The 23,951-nt window shown below is 34.1% G+C and overlaps 1 protein-coding gene across 2 annotated transcripts in view; it reads left to right on the plus strand.

The window, feature by feature from the left end:
- Positions 1–21,897, plus strand: part of LOC124543757 (early growth response protein 3-like) — a 29,109-nt gene extending 7,212 nt beyond the window's left edge. The window contains exons 1-2 of one of the 2 annotated variants that reach the window (XM_047122055.1): positions 16,275–16,592; positions 18,333–21,897. In XM_047122055.1, the coding sequence (XP_046978011.1) occupies positions 16,394–16,592; positions 18,333–19,261 (1,128 nt within the window). In that variant the 5' untranslated portion in view covers positions 16,275–16,393 and the 3' untranslated portion in view covers positions 19,262–21,897. Of the gene's footprint in view, positions 1–16,274; positions 16,593–18,332 lie in introns of those variants that run through there. The other variant, XM_047122054.1, reaches the window with a different exon arrangement.
- The last annotated feature ends 2,054 nt before the right edge of the window (positions 21,898–23,951 follow it).

The raw sequence follows: 23,951 nt of genomic DNA on the forward strand, positions 1-23,951 counted from the left end.
CATAAAGTATAAATATAGACAAGTCAGCCAGATCCAGGCCCAATAATTACACATCATTTCATCCAAAAATGTTTAGGTAGCATCAATTTTTCAAGGATATCAACCTTAGTCTGGCAAAAAATATCCTCTCAATATTAACCTGCAATCTATCTTCGTTTATTTACAGAATAATTGCTGGTTGTGACAGCTTCTATACGTTTGACATTACTTCAAATGCAGATAGTTTAAAATTTTAAATACCTATATAGTTCGATATGTAATGGAAACCATAAAAATAATAAAACTAATGATCATACGTCATTCTTTACTTTAATATGCCTTGAAAACTAAGTAAATAATAGAAATAAAATGGTGCATAGTAGTAGAATAAGGATCTAAGTACGTATCTGTAAATACTAATCTGATCCGATGGTAATCTCCGGTAGCATTCCATCGAGTGCGGGAATCCTGCGTCCTGATTACGTGACGACACAAAATAAATGGCTTCTAACTATAGAACACGTTACATAAAAACATCGAAACGCGTGTATCAAAATCCCTTTTTGAGCTCGAAGTATAATTGAGCGATGACTTCATCTTAGCGGTCAACATGTTTATTCCATTCAAGTTCTATTTTATATTAAACATAAAAAAAACCTTTTCGATGACTTCCTAATAAGGAGATTTTTTTATTTATAGATATGTGGCATAGGAAATGCTTATGTCTAATTTTAGCATTCTTACTCAATATTATGATATAATAACAATTAACACGGCGTGAATAAAAACAAGGTCGGATGTATTTATAAGTCAAGAGTAATCACAAATGAAATCATAAAGGTTCATAAGGTTTATTAAATAGCAGGTTCAGTTTTAGTTGATCAAGATTACGGAATCAACCATAAAGTTGAAATGTATAAAATAAATTTGGAATTGAATAAATAAAGTTTAACAAACTTTTAGAAAGCCAATTTTAGTAAAAAATATTCAAATAACTTTCAACTCTTTAGTGAAAGAGGCAGACGAGAAAATATCTTGATACTAAGTGGTGGCCACTACCAATAGATGTTGGCGCCATTAGAAAATTTAATCATTCCTTACATCTCCAATGCGCCACCAACCCCCGGAACTCAGTTATACTGGCTCAATCACCCTTCAAACCGGAAAATGATATACAAAATATTACGGCTTGGCGGTCGAATACATGATAAGAGAGTGGAACCTACCCAGACGAGTTACACAAAGCCTACCACCAAGTAAACAAGTTTAAGCAATTGATCAACTGAAATCGACAAACATCCTTCCATTACTATATCTATTTAAAAAACGTAGACAAAACAATAATAATATTTCTACGTACTCCATTACATCGAATACACTGATGAATAACAAATTTTATTGCAAATAAAAACTCGAAACAGTTAATCATTGCTATCGAGTAAATCCCGACGACGGGAACAATTTCAATAGCGTACTCTTAACTAATTTGTTTTATTTATGAACAGACGACAAATGTAAAAGAATGTATTGTAAAATTGGACATTAGCCAACGTTTGACTCGTTTTAAGTTTTATGCAATCGCCCTATTTTTCTTTCCAAACTCAACAGTTGGTTGCACGCGACACCAGCTATAACACTTGCGACATAGTCGTTCTGATAACAGAGAAATTAACAAATTTCAGCAAACTTTGAAATAACGTCGTGTTGAAACCGTTGTAAAACTTTCACGTTTTCGGTTACTTTTACCATACAAAATGTTTGTTTGTTTGTATTTTATTATTATTTATTTTCATTCATATATAATTACATTTTTAAATACAAACTTAAAATATATTTAAAAATATAAAATACAGAGGCCAACCAGTGGCGGGAACAGGGTCCAAGCCACCGGTAGTCAGGGCTCCAAAGAGAGGAACTTCCTCACAATACGCGCCGTGCCGAGGAGTACTGCCTTCTGCATCAGGCCCTTGACCCAGCTGCCTAAAGAGACCCTCTTAAGGTGTTGGTCGAAGCTCTTGGCCATTAGGCCATTCGCTGAAACAACTATCGGCACAATAACTGCTGTATCCACATCCCACATGTCGACAACCTCGTAAGCTAAGTCAAGATATTTTATTTGTTTATCCTTCTCAGCCTTCACGAGATTCTCGTCATGAGGGATGGTGATGTCAACAATTATCGTGCGGCGCTCTGACCGATCTATCACCACTATATCAGGCTTGTTGGCGACAACAGTCCTGTCAGTGATTATAGATCGGTCCCAGTACAGTGTGATATGACCATTCTCGAGAACTGGGTCGGGCACATACCTGTAGTATGGTACCTCTGATACCACAAGACCGTATCGAAGTGCAAGTTGTTGATGGATAATCTTGGCCACTTGATTATGTCTGTGCAAATACTCTCTGTTAGCAATACGAGAACAACCGGAAATAATATGTCTAAGAGATTCGCCCGGAGTGTGACACGCCCGACATCTGTCCACCGTGCCATCCCTCACAATATACTTCCGGTAATTGTTTGTCATGATAAATTCGTCTTATTATTATTATTATTATTTTGAGGATAGTAGATCAGAAATCGTGCCCTTTGATGGTAAGTGGCGTCCCAGCCTATCTGAAACCGATCTGCTAACTGTGTATAAAAACCGTGCTCACTAAATGGTAGAGAGCCTGTGGTCCCTTTAAATCCTAAAAATGAAAATATGAAGTAATATTGATATATGATGAACAACAAGTGGTGGATAACCCATCCAGGACAACCCAAAGCTTTATCATTGCTTAAAATATGATACATTTTATCAGACAAGAATCTGCTTACACTGTCGTTATATTCGTCCCAAGGTCAAAAACCTAATTTTGATAAATATAATATTGTAGTGTATAAGACTCTTTTTGTGAGCAATATCTTGTATTATCCATGACTACACGACTTTAAAAGATGCAGCCTTTTCCGAGATTCTGGGGTCAAATTCCTAACCGAGCCAATGCATAGCTTTTGAATGTTCCGATAAGAAAATTTTATCTGTCCGTATCTTGTATGTTGGTAGTGTTGACATATCATTTTAATTACGCTGGATTGCTCACTTGCCTAATTGAACATCAGTTCGTCGATATTTCATTTAGGTACTAGAAAATAAAATCAGGGAAAATTATTAAATAAATAGGAATAAATTATATATGTTGCAGTCGGTGTTAACTAACCCCATCAATACTTTTGACCAGAGACATGTATCGGGTTGGCCTTATTCCTGTACACGTGCCATCTAACTGTCAGCACAAGCATCACGAATCGTGTTGTACACGTTTTTCAGGTGACACGCTTACAGAAATAAAACTAACCAAACCATATATATGTCATTGTTCAAAAGTAAAACGGACTGTGTTGCTAGACAAAAGCAATTTTTACCGGTAAATGATTTGAAACAGTCTTCGGAATTTAACCTTTCAGCCAAGTTGCCTTTATTACAAATTCCAATTACACTTTATTATGGTAAAAAAATGTATTTTATACTGAACAAATTATATAATTCAAATAAAAACTAAAGCAGAAATCACATCGCAAGATAACTGTATAAACGTGTTATCTTAATAGTCTGTAATAAGTAACTTACAGAGCCACAATCGTACTAACTATACTCACAAGCAAGTGTTCATTATGCATTAAATTAATTAACGTCATGTCGGTCGCGTGCCCTCGCTTTTGAGTCATCAGTGACCGAGGAAGACTAATGTAATAAGCAGCGCAATAGAAAAAAAAGCGGATACTCTAATTGATGGACATTTACAAGGTCCCAACCGTGAGTGATCGCTGCATGAATTAGAACACAAGAAATTTTAAGCCTCAATCCTTTATTCATTTACAAGCCGCTGTAAGTACGATTCTATTCACGTTGTCATTAAATAAGTTACTTATAACATAATTGTATGATTTTTGATGTATTTTATTGTATGATTTTTTTTAATAATCAAAATATACTTTAAAGTGATATACATACTTTAGAGTGATAAACGTACATAAAAAAAAACAAACGCTTCGATCACATAACGATATTTTTTTTATATTTTTAATTAAAATTTAATTGATTTCATATTTACGGCCTGCAATCTAGAAATTAAATAACCCTTAATGTGTCAATATTTATATAATATTTTCAATGTGTTTAAGAAAGACGTATCTTTATCTGATTATAGTACCTTTTTGGCTTACAACAATACTGTTTGTAATTTATATATAACATGACATTAATACGTATTCTTGATATAAATAGGACGATAAGATCTTGGCCTTATCAATCTTATTTTGATGAGGTACTTACCAAAGGGCTTCCGTTCAACCAGTAGGTTCGTGACTAATTAAAAATAAAAATAGCACATTAAGACGTAATATCTTATTTCTTATCATAAATAAAATATCACGATTCTCGATTTGGATATATTTATTTGTATTCAGTAATATTACTGTAATATATATAGAAATACTATAAAATAGCGCGTTTAAATGTGTCATTACTGGGAAAAGATCTTCTAAGAATGATTTCTGTTGTATTCTTCCTCTCTTCAATGGATTGGCTTTTCGATTGGATCTGTAAACAAATATAAGCATATAAAAACAATAATGCAAGAAGCCTCTCTACACATATTTTATAATCTGTCCTGTGCCCAAAAATTGTCGGGAAAAGATCGAAGCTCTGAAGATAAAGACATTTCTCATTCAAATTTTGTTAATATAATGCTATATTACACAAGGAAGCGAAATTACATGATAATCGGATTAATGGTAAAATGGTAATAGCGTTATGATACTGTTTCAATTGACCATCAATAAGAAAGTGTAATACTTATATATTGAATAAAGTAATTTGAGTTTGAGTTTAAGCAAATAAAAAGAAATAACTTGCTTTCACATTTATGTATATAATGTTTATTTTGCTAAAGATTCGTGTATAAATAAAGAAATAAATATTTGTTCGTTTTCACAATCCACATTTAATGAAGGTACCATCTGCTGCATCTTTAAATGCATGCATATTTTATTAATATCATTGACTTAGTGTTAAGGAGGCAAAAGTCTCCAGTGCAAAAACTTGTATTCTGTAATTATTTTTCGTATCTGTTTTATACATGATACTTTTATTTTTACTTAAAAAAAAATAACAATCTCAACGTCTCAATAGGGGTGAATCGAAAACTTTTTGGAATGAATATAATAAAATCATACAGTAATATTTTGTTTCTCTACTTCTAATTACTTACATTGATATAAGTATAAAACTCAAAATCAAGAATAGCTCCTATACAAATCATTAAGCATTTCTCCGTTGAATCGTAACTCCAAATCTCCGGGATATAAAACAAACCGAAAATTGCATAACAAAGTACTATATTTACTAATAATACTTTGGACTATTACTCCATGAAGTAAGTTAAGTAGTACTTGAGACAATTTATGAGATTGAGTATGGCTTCGATGACAAGCATTTCATCTCCACCTCCGAAATACTGAGGCCATAGCTCTACCAGCGGGAGAATCCACCCAATCAAATTCTTCATGGGCGAAGATAATCGTCATTTTCATTCATCATTCAGACAGACTTTGTCGCATAGTGTCGGGTAATATTAGATCCACAGTTTGGCCTTGGTCATAAGAGAGCAAAACGTTAATCTAGATCACAAAGGATTATTTAATAATTACCTGTTTATAAAATTTTTGTTCATGTTTCCATCGCCGATGCGCCACCAACTTTAGGAGCTAGATGTCCTTGCGCCTGTAGTTAGACTGGCTAACTCAACCTTCAATCCAGAAAACAATAATACTAAGAATCCTAAAAACTCCCTATGCAGATGGACTCGCCTAAATCCTTATCACCAAGTCAACCACTCACTCTTGCCGCCATATGAGCAATTATGATGAATACATCTCCATAGTTTTTTTATTAGGTTTTAATTTAAGCCTAATAATTCCCTTCTAATAAAAATAACTCGCACATTATTTTTAAGTAAGTCCAAATACAGATAAAGCAAAGTAAGTAATTCAATAACTTTTTGTATGCTCTATCTAAGAACCTACAGCCATAGGGATATCCCTAAGAGAGCTACAAGATGCACAAAGCTGTGGTGCAGTTTACATTTCTCATTTTCAAATCTTTACAGTTGCGTGTTTTTATTTCTAAGCTGCATCATAACAAGATGACAGTTATATTGTTTTACCACGCAACGTAATATATTAAAATGCAACAAACAAAAAAATAATTAACATTTTTCTAAACAAATGTTACAATAAAATATTGAATGAATAAATCATATTTTATTAAAGTAATAGACGAAAATTACTATACGATTTAAATTGCAAAATAAATTTTACGACATAATATTTATAAAACATTTGGAATGTTAACGAAACAATCTAATGACCGATATTCGATGTGAGTCAGAAGTGGCGTCCCATATCGTTGATTATTTATGGGGAGTAGTGCAGTTAGTAATTGCGGTCGGGACCTCGCCACACGGTCGTTTATCTAATTACTGGCCGGCCGGCGCGAGCGTCTGCACGTACGTCTAACATACTCAAAGAACAGCGCACGCGCACTGCACAACTTGGATATTATTTATTGTACTATAAAGTGGTCTTATTCAATCTGTTATGAAATGTTCTATGACAATATATTTAAGATAATTAAAAATAAGAGCTCAATGGAATATAAGTATAGGTTCTTGAAAAGATCCATTATTTTATCTCTAAATAGGTACCCTTCTTTTACATCAGCGTATGCACATTTCCGTGTATGATATACATAAGAAACAGGATATTGTTTAAAAAATGGCAATATAAACTAACCCATGGTATAAAACAATTACTATTACGAGAGGCTTACTATCCCTCCGTCAATGCCCTCTGTCATTTCTTGCGTACCACATTTTATGCTGTAACTTATTCCTTTATGTATAAGATCATATCATATTCATCAAGAAGTTAAGCAATTTCCTTCTAATTTCTTTATTTATGTTACTTATAATGATCATTTGAGAGAATAAAACTAGCCTACCTAGTTAAGGTGCTGAGTTTATTGCCGGTTCTTCTCGATGGATTTGAAATGATTAAAATATTAAACTCGTTTAGAAATATGAATAAAAACATTTGCTTCCAACTAATGCAACGAGATTACGCGTTGGTCATCTGTTATTTGCGCTACTTATAAGAGTTCAGGCTGTCATCAGCTAATGGCTGATATACGAAGATTCACAAGTTCGTAGAAACTGCGCGATATTCCACGCAAGTGTAAACAAACATGAACATTATTTTGTATTATAAAGATAACAAAACAAATTTATAGTTTTAATTAAGTTATTAAAAAGATATTTTTGTTCAAAATACAATAAAACATATTTGTTACATAATACATATATCGTATTATTTAGTTAAGTTTTGCTTAAGTAAGAAGTCGAACAAAAACGAGAAACTTTGTCATGTCTAGGGACCAATCGGCCAGTCAAATTTAGACTCTAGCGGTATTTCTGACCCTAATGTAAAGTGAAACATATATTTATGAAAGCTTCGTTAATTTACAGTATATCATAAATGACCGCGGTTGTTGTATTTCGGAGTTTCTATCAACAAATTCTCACTAGCAACACGTAGTTCAGTAGTTAGCAATGCCCACACTCCACTCACTTTTTTTACAAATATGAACGAGTTAATCGCAGACTTATCAAGTAGCTCTTAAAATAATTACGATCATCTTAGATCATACGCTGTTTTTTAATCATAAGTTTTATAGAATTTTATTTTAAAATGATTTAGGTGTGAAATTAACCTAACGACAAAACGATAATTACCATAAATTAATATTAATATGTTTGTATTCATATAAAATTACTAATATATCTACAAAGTGATAATAACAGTTTATACAAATCATGCAAAACATTTTACTGGTGGTAGAGTTCGTGCAGCCCACCTGGGTGGATACCACCTACTCATCGGTTATTGTACCGCCAAACATCAATAGCTTGTATTGATGTATTCTGTTCTAAAGGATGAGTCAGTCAGTGTAATTACAAGAGGATGATAAAATATTAAATCAAAGAGAACAAGGATCGAGGTTCTGATTTGAAGTTATTGAAAAATAATGTTGGCCGAAAATAATTGACTACTTAACTTTTTTTTTAATTCCATATTGTTTTAAAACTGTTTATAAGAAAAGGCATAAAAAGCAGCCAAATTTGTCCTGGGGCTAGTTGTGCTAGTTGTGCCGATTGTATCGTTACAACTATATTTATAATATTAACTATTTTAAAGATTAAAAGGATAAACGATTTACATATAATAAGAATAAGAAAATTAATTTACTTGATTGTGTATATTTTATTTTTAATGAAATAACTAAAAATAAAAACAAAGTTACTTCATTCAAATTGTCTAAAAATAATTAGTAAACAATTTTAGGCATACATTTCAGACATATTTCGATCTTAAATTTCAATTCATAAAGTGAAATTTACGATTTCACTTACCCAAGATCTTATTGGTTAAGACTGGTTTAAATATCGTCGTTAAATAATTAAATCTTCATTATCCGTTACCAAGTCAATTCCAAGAAAAATACCTACATTTGATTCGTCTAATTAGAGACACGCGTAACCCCAGGTATACACGTGGCAGACAGTCTCTTGAGAAAGGTAAGTCAAGAAAATTGAAAAAAACAAACACGGAAAACAATTTATTATTCCTACTTTTCAAGTATAAAATTGATAACTCAAGAAGAATAATTATAACTCCCTTATTCTACTCTAAGCCACTTTTAAAATCTCTCTTTAATCTTTAAATGCAATCAAAATGATTTTAATAGAAGTTACATGTTACAATAGTATTGTTGTTCTATACAAAAAAAAAAATCCATATTTCATTTCTCTACAATACTAATACACAACACAAATATTTAAGAAATTAAATGAATGAGGATGATAATGAATTAAACTAATAAATAATTTTACTACCACAAACTCAGATTTAGGTTAACCATGAAATCGAAAGAAACGCGATCGCATACTTACAAAAAAATAATGTATTCTCACATTGAAACCTTGACCTTAAAAAGGAAAAATCCCTTCTTAATTTCTGGTAGCATTTACATTAAATCGATAGCTCACAGACAAAGAGTTTCAAAAACAACTATAAGCTATTAACGTATGATTAAATTGAAACTATTTTTAACGGAGGGTATAAAAAACTTACGAACGTGATGATTATTTTTATAAAACTTATAAACATATCATTAAAGTTAGCCAATTTAGTGCAGGAGCACCGTTATGTGAACAAAAAACAATACATCAGGATGAGTCAAGATTGAAGACATTTCGCGGCAGATGGCAACGGCAATTGCTTAGTGTGTTGGCGGAGACAATGCCTCTAATCCGTGTCGCTCGAAACCTGCAGGCCTTACCTTGACTCCTACGCCTCTGTGCTCCATTTACTAAGCGACTAAACTCTGTCAAAGCGGATTGTTATATTATATAACTACATGCTTGCCACGCACACATTTCTCATTACATTCGAATCTCATATATTTGCTAACAAATAAAAAAGAAAAAAAATTTTCGTTAAAGATGCTTAGTGATTGTACAAATGCCTAAAGCTGAAGTTTATGGAAATAGTATTCATCAATTAGGCGTCGTATCTTTTATACAAATTTGAAAAGTATATGTTAGATAACAGAACGTTGCCTCGAGCAGCTGTATTATAATTAGCGTAACAGATTTCGTTATGTTATTATTCATGAGGAATGGCCTCCAAGCTAATGAATGAACGGGCCACGCTATCCGCCCACGGTAACTTCATTCATACAGGGCCCTGCGTGGTCGCGAACAGCCTCAATGTCGACCTACTACACCACATATTTTTGTTATAGATAAGAAATAAATAATAAATTTAAATATCTATGACGACATATATAAATGTAATGTACAAAACAATATACTCACAAAAATATATATTGATAGACATATCAGTTTCAGGCTTCTGGAATATATTTTCATCGTTACAATTACTTGAAAAATAAATTACAAGCAACTACATGAAATAGGTAATCAATAACATTATAAAGACTTCGTTGTAATCAAAACACACGTAATCAAAAGTCCGACGTCGTTTCAATGCGGGGCGTGTATCTACAAATACTTATTTCTTAACATGAGATAAGGCATACTACCCGGCGAGGAAAAAATGTGTTTATTTTTCATGTTTTAAAACAATATCCATTATAAATAAATATAATAAGCCGACAAATTGTATCAGCATATTATTATTAGTCAACAGGTTGATGTGTAAAGGTCATAATCAATATTGAAATGGCAGAGTTGAAAGCCCACCGGCAGAGCCTCGCTCAGTATGAATGAGATGTAGTTTTCAGGGAGTAGGGGTGGGGTGGCGACCGGCATGCTTTTCGTGGCCATGGGCACGGGATGACGTCTGTATCGGCAGAACGCATGCGCAGTAGGCGTCAAGGTTCAAGGACATGGCATCGATCGGCAGTATCTTGCTGTTCGCTGCCACGGCCACTCGCTGAATCAATGCAGCCCTGAATGCCACTGCCACGGACGGTCTTCGAACGACCGTCGTTACATTTCCCAGTCATAACAAGAGCCTACAAATGTTTTGATATTATATGCATTTTGTTTCGAATAATTACGTACTCATAATAGACGAAACTGAATTAATTAATATATATCAATATAATTAAATCTTTGTTAAATGAAATACATAAAACCTTTTTTTAATACATATACAATTTTAAATGGATTAAAACTCAAATAAACTGGATATAAAATACAAAATGGTGTTTTTTACTCAAACGAGACTTGATTGCGCGCGTAATCCGCCGTAAATAAGAGACGCGTGCGCAGCGCTGATTACATTACTGTGAAACACTGAGAACTATAGAGTAGCAAAGAGATTATTTTAATATATTTTTCTACTTGTATATTTTTAATTAGATGAGCAAAAGAGCAAAACTATCCGTTATTGTTAATAGATTATTTACTTAAAAATATGTTATAGTAATAGATTTAGTAAATTAATATTTTAAAGTCTCATACTAGATCTACAATTATAAATTAAAAACCTTGAAGAACTTTCATATAATCATTCGTAAAATGTTCGAAAATATTAAAAATATTTAAATTATATACTAAGTGTCAACTCCGTTCAAAGTGAACACTGATTGCAAGTATTGCGAACGCGTGTCAAATTGCGTCGCGCCCACACAGCAGCGTCTGCGCATCCGAGTTTCGTGACGCTTATATTTTTAAGGGCTAATAAAAAAATTGTTACTTTCTACAAGTCAATAGATATAATCAATATAAGCTGAGTGAGAACACGAATTTCTTAACATTAATATTATATCATTCTAAAATATTAAGTTCAAAGAGACGTTTAGGCTCATTTTCAAGTAACACGAAATAATCCGCAATTAACGTCATATTTCACGGAAAAATGTAGAAGTAGATGTTAAAGTTCACACAGGAAACATTGTAAGGTAGTGTGCGCGCCATTCATGAATTTTGCCACCCGTTACCAGAAACGGGGCTTAGGGATGGGGCAGAGGGGGCCGACGTGACGCGGGGAGGGGGTACCTCCCTGTTTATGAATGAGGCCACACGTCATTGATATCGATCCGCGCGGCCTCTGCTAAGGTTGCCACCACACAAGGGCAGCTCCGGTCGTTCAACAGGTGGTTATTTGACGCACGCCCTCGAGTTTTCCGCAAAGCCAAGTCCTCACTTTAACTGTGACGTCATGGCTCCTGATAACCGCTGACGTTCCTACTTATCATTATTATCGTCGATGTGTTTTATCTTAAGCTTTACCTACAATGCATCCACACTATCTGCCGTTTGCGTAAGCTTTCCGTATAAATGAGCACTCATATAAAATTATATTATTACGTAAGAGATATACTACACCTCCACACTTGCTACGTATGTCTTTTTATAATTAAGGCCGTATTTTTATTATATTCTATAATACTGGCTTAATACTATATATATACGACTATAGACATTACAGACAAAAACATTGTTAGTTAATATTTCTAACAAATCACCGATTGCCAGCTTAGATCTGCAGTTGGAATACTTTTCTAATAAATCTACTTAATAAATGAAGATAAACTCGAAAAAACATTGCAGTAAAAAATTGAAGAGGACTTTGACAATCATAACATTTTTTGTATTATCTCATTTGAATATTTCAACACATTATTAACTTTCCCTTAAACATATGTTTCTGAAATTTCAATGGATAAGTACACAAGATTGTGCGTCAAGCGAAATTACTGTGGGGGCGTGACGTCACCTAGCTCTACCACCCCAAGCGCCCCGAAGAGACTCACCTTCTATCTAACATTCAAGCTATGAATAATCTTTGACTTATTTACGAGTAATCCTTACATTATAACTAAACAAGTTTTTCTCTGTTTGTGACACGAATAGTGTTTTTGAACACAATAATATTGTTTTAAAAACATATTTTTGGTATTGGTTGACTAATAACTACACTAATACACTTGTATTTGACTAAAAACTGTTAAGTGGGTATAATAACATAAATAATAATACTCTTTTAATGATATACTACCTACTCAACACAATATCTTGTACAAACATGTGCGTTAATCGATGAGGTTTAAAAAATCGATTTGTTATATTTTACGGCTTCGGCTTACCGCAATAAACATTAGGTATACTGCTCATACGTCAACGGTGATGAATCTGTGTGAAATTAGAGTTTTCGAGTGCCAGCGTAATTATAAATGTGACATGACGACGTGACGCGCGGCTCGACGTGACGGGTGCCAACATTGTTTTTCGATGAGCACTGCTTATTTCACACACTATCGCGTCACAGGAAGATATTTTTGTAACAGATATCGATCAAAATGTTCTAGTAAAGTTTTTCTCATTAAATCGTCGACATCACTACATGACTACAACATTACGTTACTATAATTTCCAAATATAGACATATTAATAATGTTCTAGTTAGAATTGTTATTATGAAAATATTCTGCATCTAAATAAGAAAATAGCAAATAATATAGAATTATTAAAATATACGTTTGAGAAATACAGGCGATGTGTACATGCCAATTTTTTTAAATTAAATTAAATCGAATCGAAATTCATTTATGACGTTTGTGACACTTACCTTATTTACATCGTCCATTTTGCAATGCGTTTATTTAAAGTGGAAGGTAAGTCGCTGTCTTCGAAAATTATATTTTGTAACATTTAATAATAGCGAACGGACAAGCTTGCCAAAATAACAAGACGATGACATTTAGTTATGATGATGAGTGTATAATAATGTTAATCTTCGCCGCATCATAAACTCAAAACTGCTAAGACATTTATATATTAATATCGAGCAAATACATTCAAAGCTAATTACGTTTTAATGGTAAACTGTAATATCTGTTCTATTTAGCAGCGGACCAATATAATTAAATCTACCTATGAGTAAATTTAAATAACAAACTAAACAAAAGATAACTAAATTAAAAGTTAACTTTCAAACAGGATACATACATTTAATTGTATTTCATATGCATTTCATTTAAGTATAATAGTACCTAATTAACTTGCCGTTTCTTCGCTGTGAATTCATATTCCAAACGTGTGCTAGACTTATGTTTATATAAATATGTATAATTATTAAACACCTTACACAAAGCATTAATTTTTCTTGTTTGTTAGATCGCACTTAGGCCGGTATACTTACTTAAATTAAATAGATTACTATTTAGTTTTCGACAACTACAAATTTTACGTTTATTTATTGGTATTAATAAAAATGATGAAGTACTATCCGCATAGAATCTTAATTTCTTATATAACTAACCTTAGAAAGATACTAAATGTTATACTATTATTTCTGCGAAAGATTACATTTCCAACCAATTATTTGATCAATTTAAAGAATTTCGTATGACATAAATGCAAGTGAAGAATTTAACATAGGTACTCGTTTATAACACGTCACTCGTAGTCGTAGTCCCAGACACAGCTAGATATCTTACACTAGCGCTGGCTAGTGTAAGACACCCACCGACGGCGCCCGCTCCGGCCGTAGGCAGCACTAGCCAATACAACTGTTTGTTCACAACCTACGAGAACACTTAACATAAAGTCGTACACACTAACGTGACCTACACAGTTTATAACGAATCAGTTTTTGTCAATAGATAATATCCCACGGTTAGCGTGTCAAGGTCACATTCAATACAAACAACTAATTACTTTTTGAACTATTCAAATAAAATCGTACTAGCTAGGTATATGTTAATTATTAGTGTATAATGAAAACATATAAGTATTTTTTTTATTTGATAAAATGTTATTGTGGTACTTGTTCTTGCTTTTAGAAATACCTACATGGAAAAAATAGATCATTAGCAAATAACGTAAATCGTTCATCTTCAGCTCCACCACTTCACAGATCTATGACGTACGTGAGAAGATCAACAAACCAAAAGTAATGAAACAGTCACGCGATTTAAATAGACAACGGGTATTAGGATAACGTGCCGAAATAGAACCCCGCCTCCGAAGTCCGAACCAAAAGTAGTCAAGTTAAAAATAGCACGATTCCCGCAGGGACGTTTTCATCTCGTGATTCACCTGCTGAAAACTCGATTGTTCGCATTTTACGTCAATCGGTTGCGTGGTGTTTACGAGCGCTCTCGGGCCGGCGCGGGAGCGTCAGCTGACGGCCAGGAATAGCCCTGACATCGCGGCCACGCTATGCCGCCTGCGCCCGCGCACCCACAAATAGCGCGCTATAATTAGACGTCGGTGAAATCGTGGGTTTGTTATTTTTCTTTATCGTCTCCGTTACGCGATAATTGGGTTAGTGGCTGCATGTGGGCCCGATCGGCGTCGGCGTGTCTCGGCTACCGGCGGCCACCGCACACCCGGGCCATTGTCCTTACAGTTCTTGCACTTCATATTGCATCCTTTACACTACACACAAACTTACCTACTACTATTATTACTACTTTTTAATTCATATTTTTATCAAGGACATTAAATTATGACGAAGACAAAAGCTCATACAAAACTAATCGCACATTGATATTAAATCGGAATGAATTTTCGTTTAAGCAAAAATAAACCGCTAACGTATTGTATTTTTCACACACATCACATCTTACATAAACTAAAACAAACAACTTAAGTAAGTCTTATATCATTTACAAATGCATAGATATTGAAAAATAAAATGACAATAGATTTCCATCAAATTTAAATTTTAAATGAAAAAATGATTATTAATATTTGTAAGCATTTATGTAGGTTTACCTTTACAAACCTATTAAAAAATAATGTCTTAATTGGAAATAGTCATTACCAGGTAAGTTAACACCCACTCGCCAATACTGTATTCATTTGCAACGCAGCAACCACAAGCTGACACAATCCGCCAATTAGTAGTTGATACAATCATTACCATACATTAACTCTACCAATCATGATTTGACTTTTACGCTCGGCATGATATATATCCTACTGATTTTAAACAAATATAGATCACAAATTAAAAATATAGGTTACAAACGATTATATTTTCTTTATTAATATATTTTCTACAGAAACGTTAGCTATTTCTTATGCCGATATATAGCGTGACATAGTGTCCCTTCGAACTACATAGAGCTTAAAAAAATGTTCATATTTTTTTATTCGGATGGTAACGAATATTTTATTAATTAATTATTAAATTAAAAGTCTTTATTTTCATATTGAACCATTTAAAATTAAGAGAGAAACCTAACCTACATGTGCACTACAGGCGTTATTATCGCTTACTAGAAAACTCTTAGATACAAATCATAGCAGGAAAAAAGAAGGATCAAGAAAATGGGAATAATCTTTAACATTACATTTATATTCCGAAATATCGTCTTGTATGCTAAGGGTATCTTGGTACATAGCAGGTAAGTTTAATGAATTTATTCAAAATCAAGTTACCAAAAAAAAAAATTTTGATTGATTATTACGGATGGACACGTAAATACTAGACATCAGGTAATGCAATAGAGAATTCAGCGAGTGCGAGAGCGATAAGCGGCGAGTCACGAGTGGAATCGGGGGGCGGCGGGCGCTGGGGGGGGTGGCGCGGGCGGTAGGCGGCGTCGGGCGGTGACGTCAGCCGGGGGGGGAGCACACAGCGGCACGATTGGTGGAACTGCGCGCGCCGCTACCGAATATGGGACCGCGGCTCCATTGATAAAACTGCGATGCGGGGTCGCGCGGCGCCAGTCCCTTTCGCACCGGCCGCGTGAGAGGCCGTTTTCACGCTGGCGTTGTTCGTAATACCGCTCGGCCCGTGGGCCGAGGAGCAGGTGGTGCCGGACGGGATGGGCACCGACGTGGAGCCCCCGAACGGCCCGCACCTTCTCTCGTTGGCGGATGTGGGAGCTCTCGGCTTCGACTGTGCGCTCAAGCCGGCGCCAGCACTGACGACCGGCGGCGCACCGGCCGACCTCAACACGCCCGTCACCACATCGGATCTGCCCGCTTTCTTCCCAAGTCTGCTCGAGCCTCCACCTATATCAGGTGCGTCCCAACACGCACTGTTCATCTCGCACGCCGCACGCCACCGTCACAGGCGGGAATGTGGGAATCGCCCCGGGCGACTTCCCACTGATAACGTTGTAAATAAACATTGCACTTTCCTTGACACGCCGCGATTCTTAAAATATTTTTGCACGCCTAAGTGATTTTCATGACAGTATGTATCTGTACAGTGTATTAAAGTTCAGGGCTTGTTAAATCGATATATATTACGGTCGTAATAGGTTTTTAAAGTTGGAATATCTAGTGTTCTTTGCTATAGTGAAATTGAAAGTTCGCTATCATACGGACGGATCAATATTGATTCTTGAATGAAAAGGTTTCATTGTGATTTTCCGTCGGCACACGTCGCACCTTAATCGTGTATCAAGTGTATCCAAGTGATAATTTTACGTTCCTTCGATCGTTTTGTGGTAGTTTTCCTGTTCATTGGTAACTATGTTACATTTATTCGATAAAAAAGTAATATTAATGATAATATATATTATTATTTAAATTAAGCCAAGGCTTAGCTTTTAAGCTTTATTTGAAGATTTCAAATTTATGCAAAATTTTAAAATTTATAAAAAAGATAACTAAAAAAAACTAATTTAAAAAAAAAGTTTAGTTAATTGTATAACATTTTATATATTATAGTTTTTACCTATATGTTATAAAAGACTTTTTCATTATAGTTTATAATTATAATAAAAAAATCATAGAAAAAGATATTTATTGCTTTTTTCAGTTAATTTATAGTTTTTTTTCTGATTCATGAATTATATTTTGACATTTCATTTATTAAATAACACCCAGGCTTTATATATTCAAAATAATTAGTAGGTACAAATAGCACGGCTGCCTTTTTTAAAAATGTATTTTAAAATAACTGATTTTTAATGAATTAAAAAAATATATGAATTTTTAGCTTAAATATAAATAATAGAATGGGATAACGTCCTAAATACAGGAGTTTCGTTAGATGATGATTATTGGTTAACAGGAGAGCGTGTCAGTTTCGCCGCGATAGAGCTATCGACATCCGTCACTTATCACCACATCCGTCAGCTCGTTACAAAATACGCAAAATATTTGTAAACATGTGCACATTATAATCAAACACTAAATCTAAGAAATATAAAAACTAAAATCACTAGTTCAAAACGTAAAAACAAAGAAAAAACTATGTAGATATTAAACATCAATATAATTGTATTTATTTTTATGTAGCACTGGTCCAACTATAAGGGTTTTAGCTTTAAATATATGTACATCTTCAAAATATACTTCGATAAATATTTACTATTAATTTAGCAGGTATTTCCAGAGACATTAACATAATTTTTTTTTTTTGCATATAAAAATACATATTTGGAAACCTACTGAATTTTAAAACGCTTGTCAATTTAGTAATGCCGTACAGCACAGCAAACTTTTTTTTAAGTCACTTTGTAACACTGCTCGAATTATAACCTACTTAGCTACTTAACATATAACATTAACAGAAAAAAACGACTTAAATATTAATAATGAGCTAGAACACCTGTTATCATAAGCAATATTACACGTGCAAATTTTATGTGTATTTATTTGTATTATAATTATTTTCGAATATTTGATGTCTCACACCGTTAGACGTTTATTTGTTTTATAGAATTTAATTATGAACAGTCATCATACTTTAATGACTCTGTAGTGCCTTTTCCAACGAAGATTTACTTATTTTATATTTATTTGTCTCAGGTACTTTGCCAGGCGATGAGTTGTCGCTGGGATGTTCGCCGAGGCGACACAAACACGAGGCTTCATTGTCTCCCGGTGCGCGCGCCGAGGACGCCAGTAATGCGTCAAGCGCGAGCGCCTCGCTGTATGCAACACCGATGGGTGGCAAACGCGCCCCCTCGCCGCCGCTACAGTGGCTGCTGCCGTCTGGTCCCGGCCCAGGTAGCGTCGATAAATATTTTCAACAAGAGTACGAAGAACGCATTGAACTACTCCCTCCTGAATGTCAGCCTTCTTATTGCCCCCCTCCGCAAGCGTGTCCGCAACAACATTGTGAATATCGACCTCAGCCACAGCAACAGCCTCAGCATTCGTGGGAAACACAAGAGTACGCTAGCGCACCGCAGCCGACTCCCGGACCCTCAGGAATACCTAAACGAGAGCCTTATCCCAGTCCAGCCGGCGATAGGCCTGTACAGCTAGCTGAATTCAACCAGTCTACGAGTAAAGGTCACGAAATTCTTTCTCAAGTATATCAGCAGAGCGCTCAGCCCCTTCGATTAGTTGCTGTTAAACCGCGCAAGTATCCTAATCGTCCGAGCAAGACGCCTGTTCACGAGCGGCCTTACGCCTGTCCTGTGGAAGGATGCGACCGCAGATTTTCACGATCGGACGAGCTGACGAGGCACATTCGCATTCACACAGGCCAAAAACCGTTCCAGTGTCGCATCTGCATGCGTTCGTTCAGTCGATCTGACCATTTGACGACGCACGTGAGAACGCATACGGGAGAGAAACCCTTTGCGTGCGATGTATGTGGACGTAAATTCGCAAGGTCGGATGAGAAAAAACGCCATGCGAAAGTGCATTTGAAGCAACGACTGAAACGGGAGCGCGGAGGAGGCGGGCCGACGCACCACCACGAGCCGCACCCGCACGCGCCGCTCTAGCCCGCCGTCCCCGGCTCTGCCGCAGCGACCTCCAGCGCGCCCGCGCCGTCGCCGGCGCTTTCGCCCGCACATTCCAGTGAGGACGCGCCCGCCTCTGTCGCGAGATCCGGAACCGCGGATAAATGAACTGTTAATTACTTTCACGTTGAAGTTATTAAATAATTTCATCGCATAGGTGTAAAGAAGTTGTCTTTAACGAAGCTTTATTAACTCTACATTTGTAAATTCACTGAAATTTATATATCTTTTTATACATATTTGTAACTATTACGATAGAAACGATCAACTTGATGTATTTATTTTAATTAGATAGGATAATCGAATGAATTAGACTGGGAACAAATATAACTACGAAGCGATGTGGCCTAAAGTGTCCAGCGCGACGGAAGATTACGTGACTACGTCCCCGAGGTATTCGGTGTAGCACTAACACATATCTTTCTGTCTGACGATAGTCTTTAGCTAAACATTACAAATGTTTCTAAGATTGTTATTGACCGCGAGGTCAAGTTCATGTGTGTGCTGAACTGATCGTTGAGAAGTGATATGTAATAGGCCTATTTGCAGAAAGTTTCAGTTCAGAAAATATTTGCCAGTTGCTAATATAGGTTTATAGATTAACAAGCGTAGATAGGTACTGTTTACTATTAAAATATTTACCTTCTATTGATGTTACATTAATTTATGGCAAACATTTTCTGACAAAACTGTCTTCTTATTTATTAAGTAGGAATGTATATTAATGTTCTTATACTTTACAAAACTAACGTGAAACTGTGCCATCATTTAACTTTACCACGTGCCACGGCAATTTGTTTTAATACTAAGTGTAACACGACTGCTGATTAAGTGATAATTATTATGATAAATATCTTATTTTATTTTTAATATTTCTAGTCGAAGATATGGGTGTGAGAATGTCGACTAAAGTTTGCTCTTGACCGTCAACTGAGAAACCCATTCCTCTTATTTTCGACAGCTGCTGTCATGATCTTTTCTTGCTCAAACGTTTGTTTAACAAAATTTGCTCAATCCTCTGGTTTTATACTTACCGACTAAATGGACCTTCTACTCTGTATCTCTAGCTCTATATCCGGCTTACTTTTACTGCACTTTGTTTTCTGTTACATTCTTCCAATTCTATTTATTTATTTATTTTTATAATTAGACTAATTTAGTAAAGTTATTAAGCTCGTAGAATTTAAATTTTGATCTCTTAATCAATATTAATTATTTGCAAGTATAGCGAGGGCCCCTGTTTATAATACTCAAGTCTTCTGTTTAGATATAAATACCATGGTGTACAATCGATCTGGTTAGATTCATAGCAGCTGAAATTTCATTTAGGTAGTTAATTTTAGCGCAATTGAACCACTCCGGTGGACAGGATTTCGACCGCTGTCACTGACATCGATTATTTAACTAACATTACAGTATCATTTATAATTGTTTACGTAATGTTTTATAATTAATATATAGAGCACAAATAGTTTTACATATTTATAGTTCAAAATATACGAATCTATATATATTTATAATGAAAGCCTTCAACTTAAAACATGGTTGTATAAAAGTTCAATAGAACGTTATTTATTTAATAAATTGTTGAATTGATCGCTAAGCAAGTGTAGTGCAATCTGTAAATAATTCAAGTTAGAACAAAAAAAAAACAAATCTAAACTTAGTCACCCTACAAAAAAGTGATAAATGTACAACAGGGTGGGCCTTTCGAATAAAATACAATCGTTATTAATTAAGATATCTGACAATAATATAACTAACACTTGCGCCTCTTATGTCTAACCGCGTAATAAGGTAGCGGCGATCTACCCTACGTTTTGACAAAATTTCGTCTCCTGTTCTCTCCTCTGCCGCACGTCTAATCTACCAAACTAAAGTCACCGGCGCTCGAACCGATCGCACGCTAAAGTACACCTTTACACAACTCTACTTGATAAGGATGTGGTGTACGACTTTATAATGTTTTTACTACTGTAGACGAGACGTAGTCTCTGTTAGGCAAGGCTAGCGTAGATAGGTTTTAATAAAGTGTATTCGTGTTAGTAAAACAAGTGAAAATTGAAACGGAGAAGACTAAATTCTTAAACATTTTATGTAATGTTGCAACGCGTTGAAGTTATTGATATACAATTTGTATTATGATAGCATGTTGAGCGTCTCGTGCGCCGCTCGCCGCGGCCCCGGGACAGCGCCTCCTTACATTGTTGAAACCTCTATTATATTCCAGCTCTGTTGCGGAACTCTCGCCATTAGTTACATTTCAGGTTACTCTCTAGCTCGTAATGACTTTATAGAAACGAATAAAACAAAAGAGTTGTTCATGGTGTTCACTTGATAGTGAAGTGTACGAATTTTCTGTATGATTACCTAAAATTTAAGCTGTCTTATGTATTTCACTGGAGTGAAAGATGTTGTTGATGTTCTAAATTTAGATAGTTTTAAGTCTACTTAGGTATTGTTAAATCTCACTAATTTTTACTAAATTCTATTTAATATATTTGTAAATACACTCCGATTTCATTTGAATTTAATGTGTATATAAGAGAAAAGAACATTTTTATTTAATATGAAAATTCACCTAAGGTGCGAAAATACAAATTGTTGAAAAATTTAAATATGTTTTTTATTACATTCAACCTATGTCTAGGAACAAACTCGAAACATGCCAAATCCCACGCGAAATTACTCGAAAAGAATTATTTAGTTGGCAACAAAGTGAACAACACTAGCGTCTTAAATATAGTAGTGTATAACAAGAAGACACGTGCGCACTAATGTGTATAGTTATATTTTAACAACGGATTCTAAAAAAAACCTACATCAATATGAATACCAAACCATACATAAAGTTGTTGAAAATTATAATAGTGATGGTCATTTTTTCAATTTTAAATCTCATATGGTATCACTGATGATAATCCATTTGTCTCGGGTTTCCAATTTATAAAAGATCTTTCTAACATTGCTTGTCAATTACAAAATAGCCTGTCTAAAAAACAATGCGCAACAAAAAATAACTTTTCAACATATTTACTTTAATACATACGAAAAAAATAGCGATAAAACCGGTTCGTATTTCGTTTACTGACTCATTCATCGAAGCCTTCTCTTATTTATATGAACCGAAAAAAGTTAACATAGCAAAAGTATATTGAAAAAAATTCTCAATCGACAGGACTACGTAATATAAATTAACTTTGTAGAATTATGTGTATATGATAAAATAAGAGTATGATAAGATGCGACGAAGTAAAAAAAAATACATTTTTTGCCAGAAAGTATACTTATGTTACAAGTTTTTATAATGACTAATTGTAAGCAAGTCATTGCCATTTTATTGTTGAAAATAAAACCGACTTCGCAACAGCTATTGAACTGAAGATATAAAATATATCTATGAAGCTACTAGACCGATTTTAATAAAACTGACACTTTTCCGTAAGTTGCAGTATACCCAAATTAGATTAAAAATGATCATCTCATTACGACTTTTAGTTTTCGAGAAATTCACGGACAAACATACACTTACGACATTAAGCACACGTGCTTGGAAACCTAAATAGATCATATCATACTTAAATATAATTAAATTCTTGCAATTTTACATACAGTTATGTCGAACTGTTAACCTCCTATTTTTAGAAGTCGGTTAAAAATAGTTAAGTACGTCATTTGAAACGAACCCTTAGAATTTCAGCCAAATAATTCTTGAAATATAACTATTTTTGTACATAAATAAATTCATACTAGTGTTACTACTTCGATTATGAAAATTGGATAAAATAATAAATTCCACCACAGTTATTATATATCAATATTTGGCAAAATCAATAACATACAATTGAAATTTGAAAAAAAGATTATGAAAGAAAAAATAGCTATGTGACTGACGGACAGTTAGAATAAAATAAGATCTTTGTCATTGGTATTGCCTATTTAAAAATCTAATTGCTCTACATCTATTTATTTATTTCAGTACGATAACCTAAATATTTTATGAGATTTAAGGAAGACCAAATACTTAAAATCAAATAAGACTCTATGACTTCTTGTTAAACTGTCTATGAATGTATTTAATATAAGGTAAGTTTATGTATATGTATACTTAAATTTGTGTATTTTCTTTAGACAACTAATATGTTTTTATAATAAGTCTAATAAAAGTTTTTTTATTGTGAATAATTTTCATTATTAAAATTATCAATTAAATGTATAATTATTATTAGATAATCTTCAAATATAATGAATCCTTTATGAAAAGAAAAGCAATTATTTATAAATGTAACTCTGCTCTATGCCGGAAGCGCGTTACGAATATCTAACGAATATTCTTATTTAAGCGTTGAACCTGTTTTCTAAAGTTGTTTAATTATAGCCAATGTTAAATTTATGAACAAATTGTGTAATAAAAATAAAACGTAATTTAAAATTATTTTGCAGAGCCACGCAATAGTTAAAGGTAAAAGTAACTGAGTTAAAGCTTTAAGGATAAACCAAAACTTTAGTACAAGTTTTACTCATTTTCATACGATTTAATGCTTTATCTTACGAAAAGAGGCTACGCCATTTTCAAAATGTTGTAAGTATATGAATTGCAGTTTCAGGCTAAAACTTCAAGGAGTAATATGCTGCTAGTCAAGGTATGTGGTTTTTTAAATGTTTATATATT

This window comes from Vanessa cardui, chromosome 3, assembly GCF_905220365.1.
Source record: "Vanessa cardui chromosome 3, ilVanCard2.1, whole genome shotgun sequence".
In the NCBI taxonomy this organism is placed as follows: Eukaryota; Metazoa; Arthropoda; class Insecta; order Lepidoptera; family Nymphalidae; genus Vanessa; species Vanessa cardui.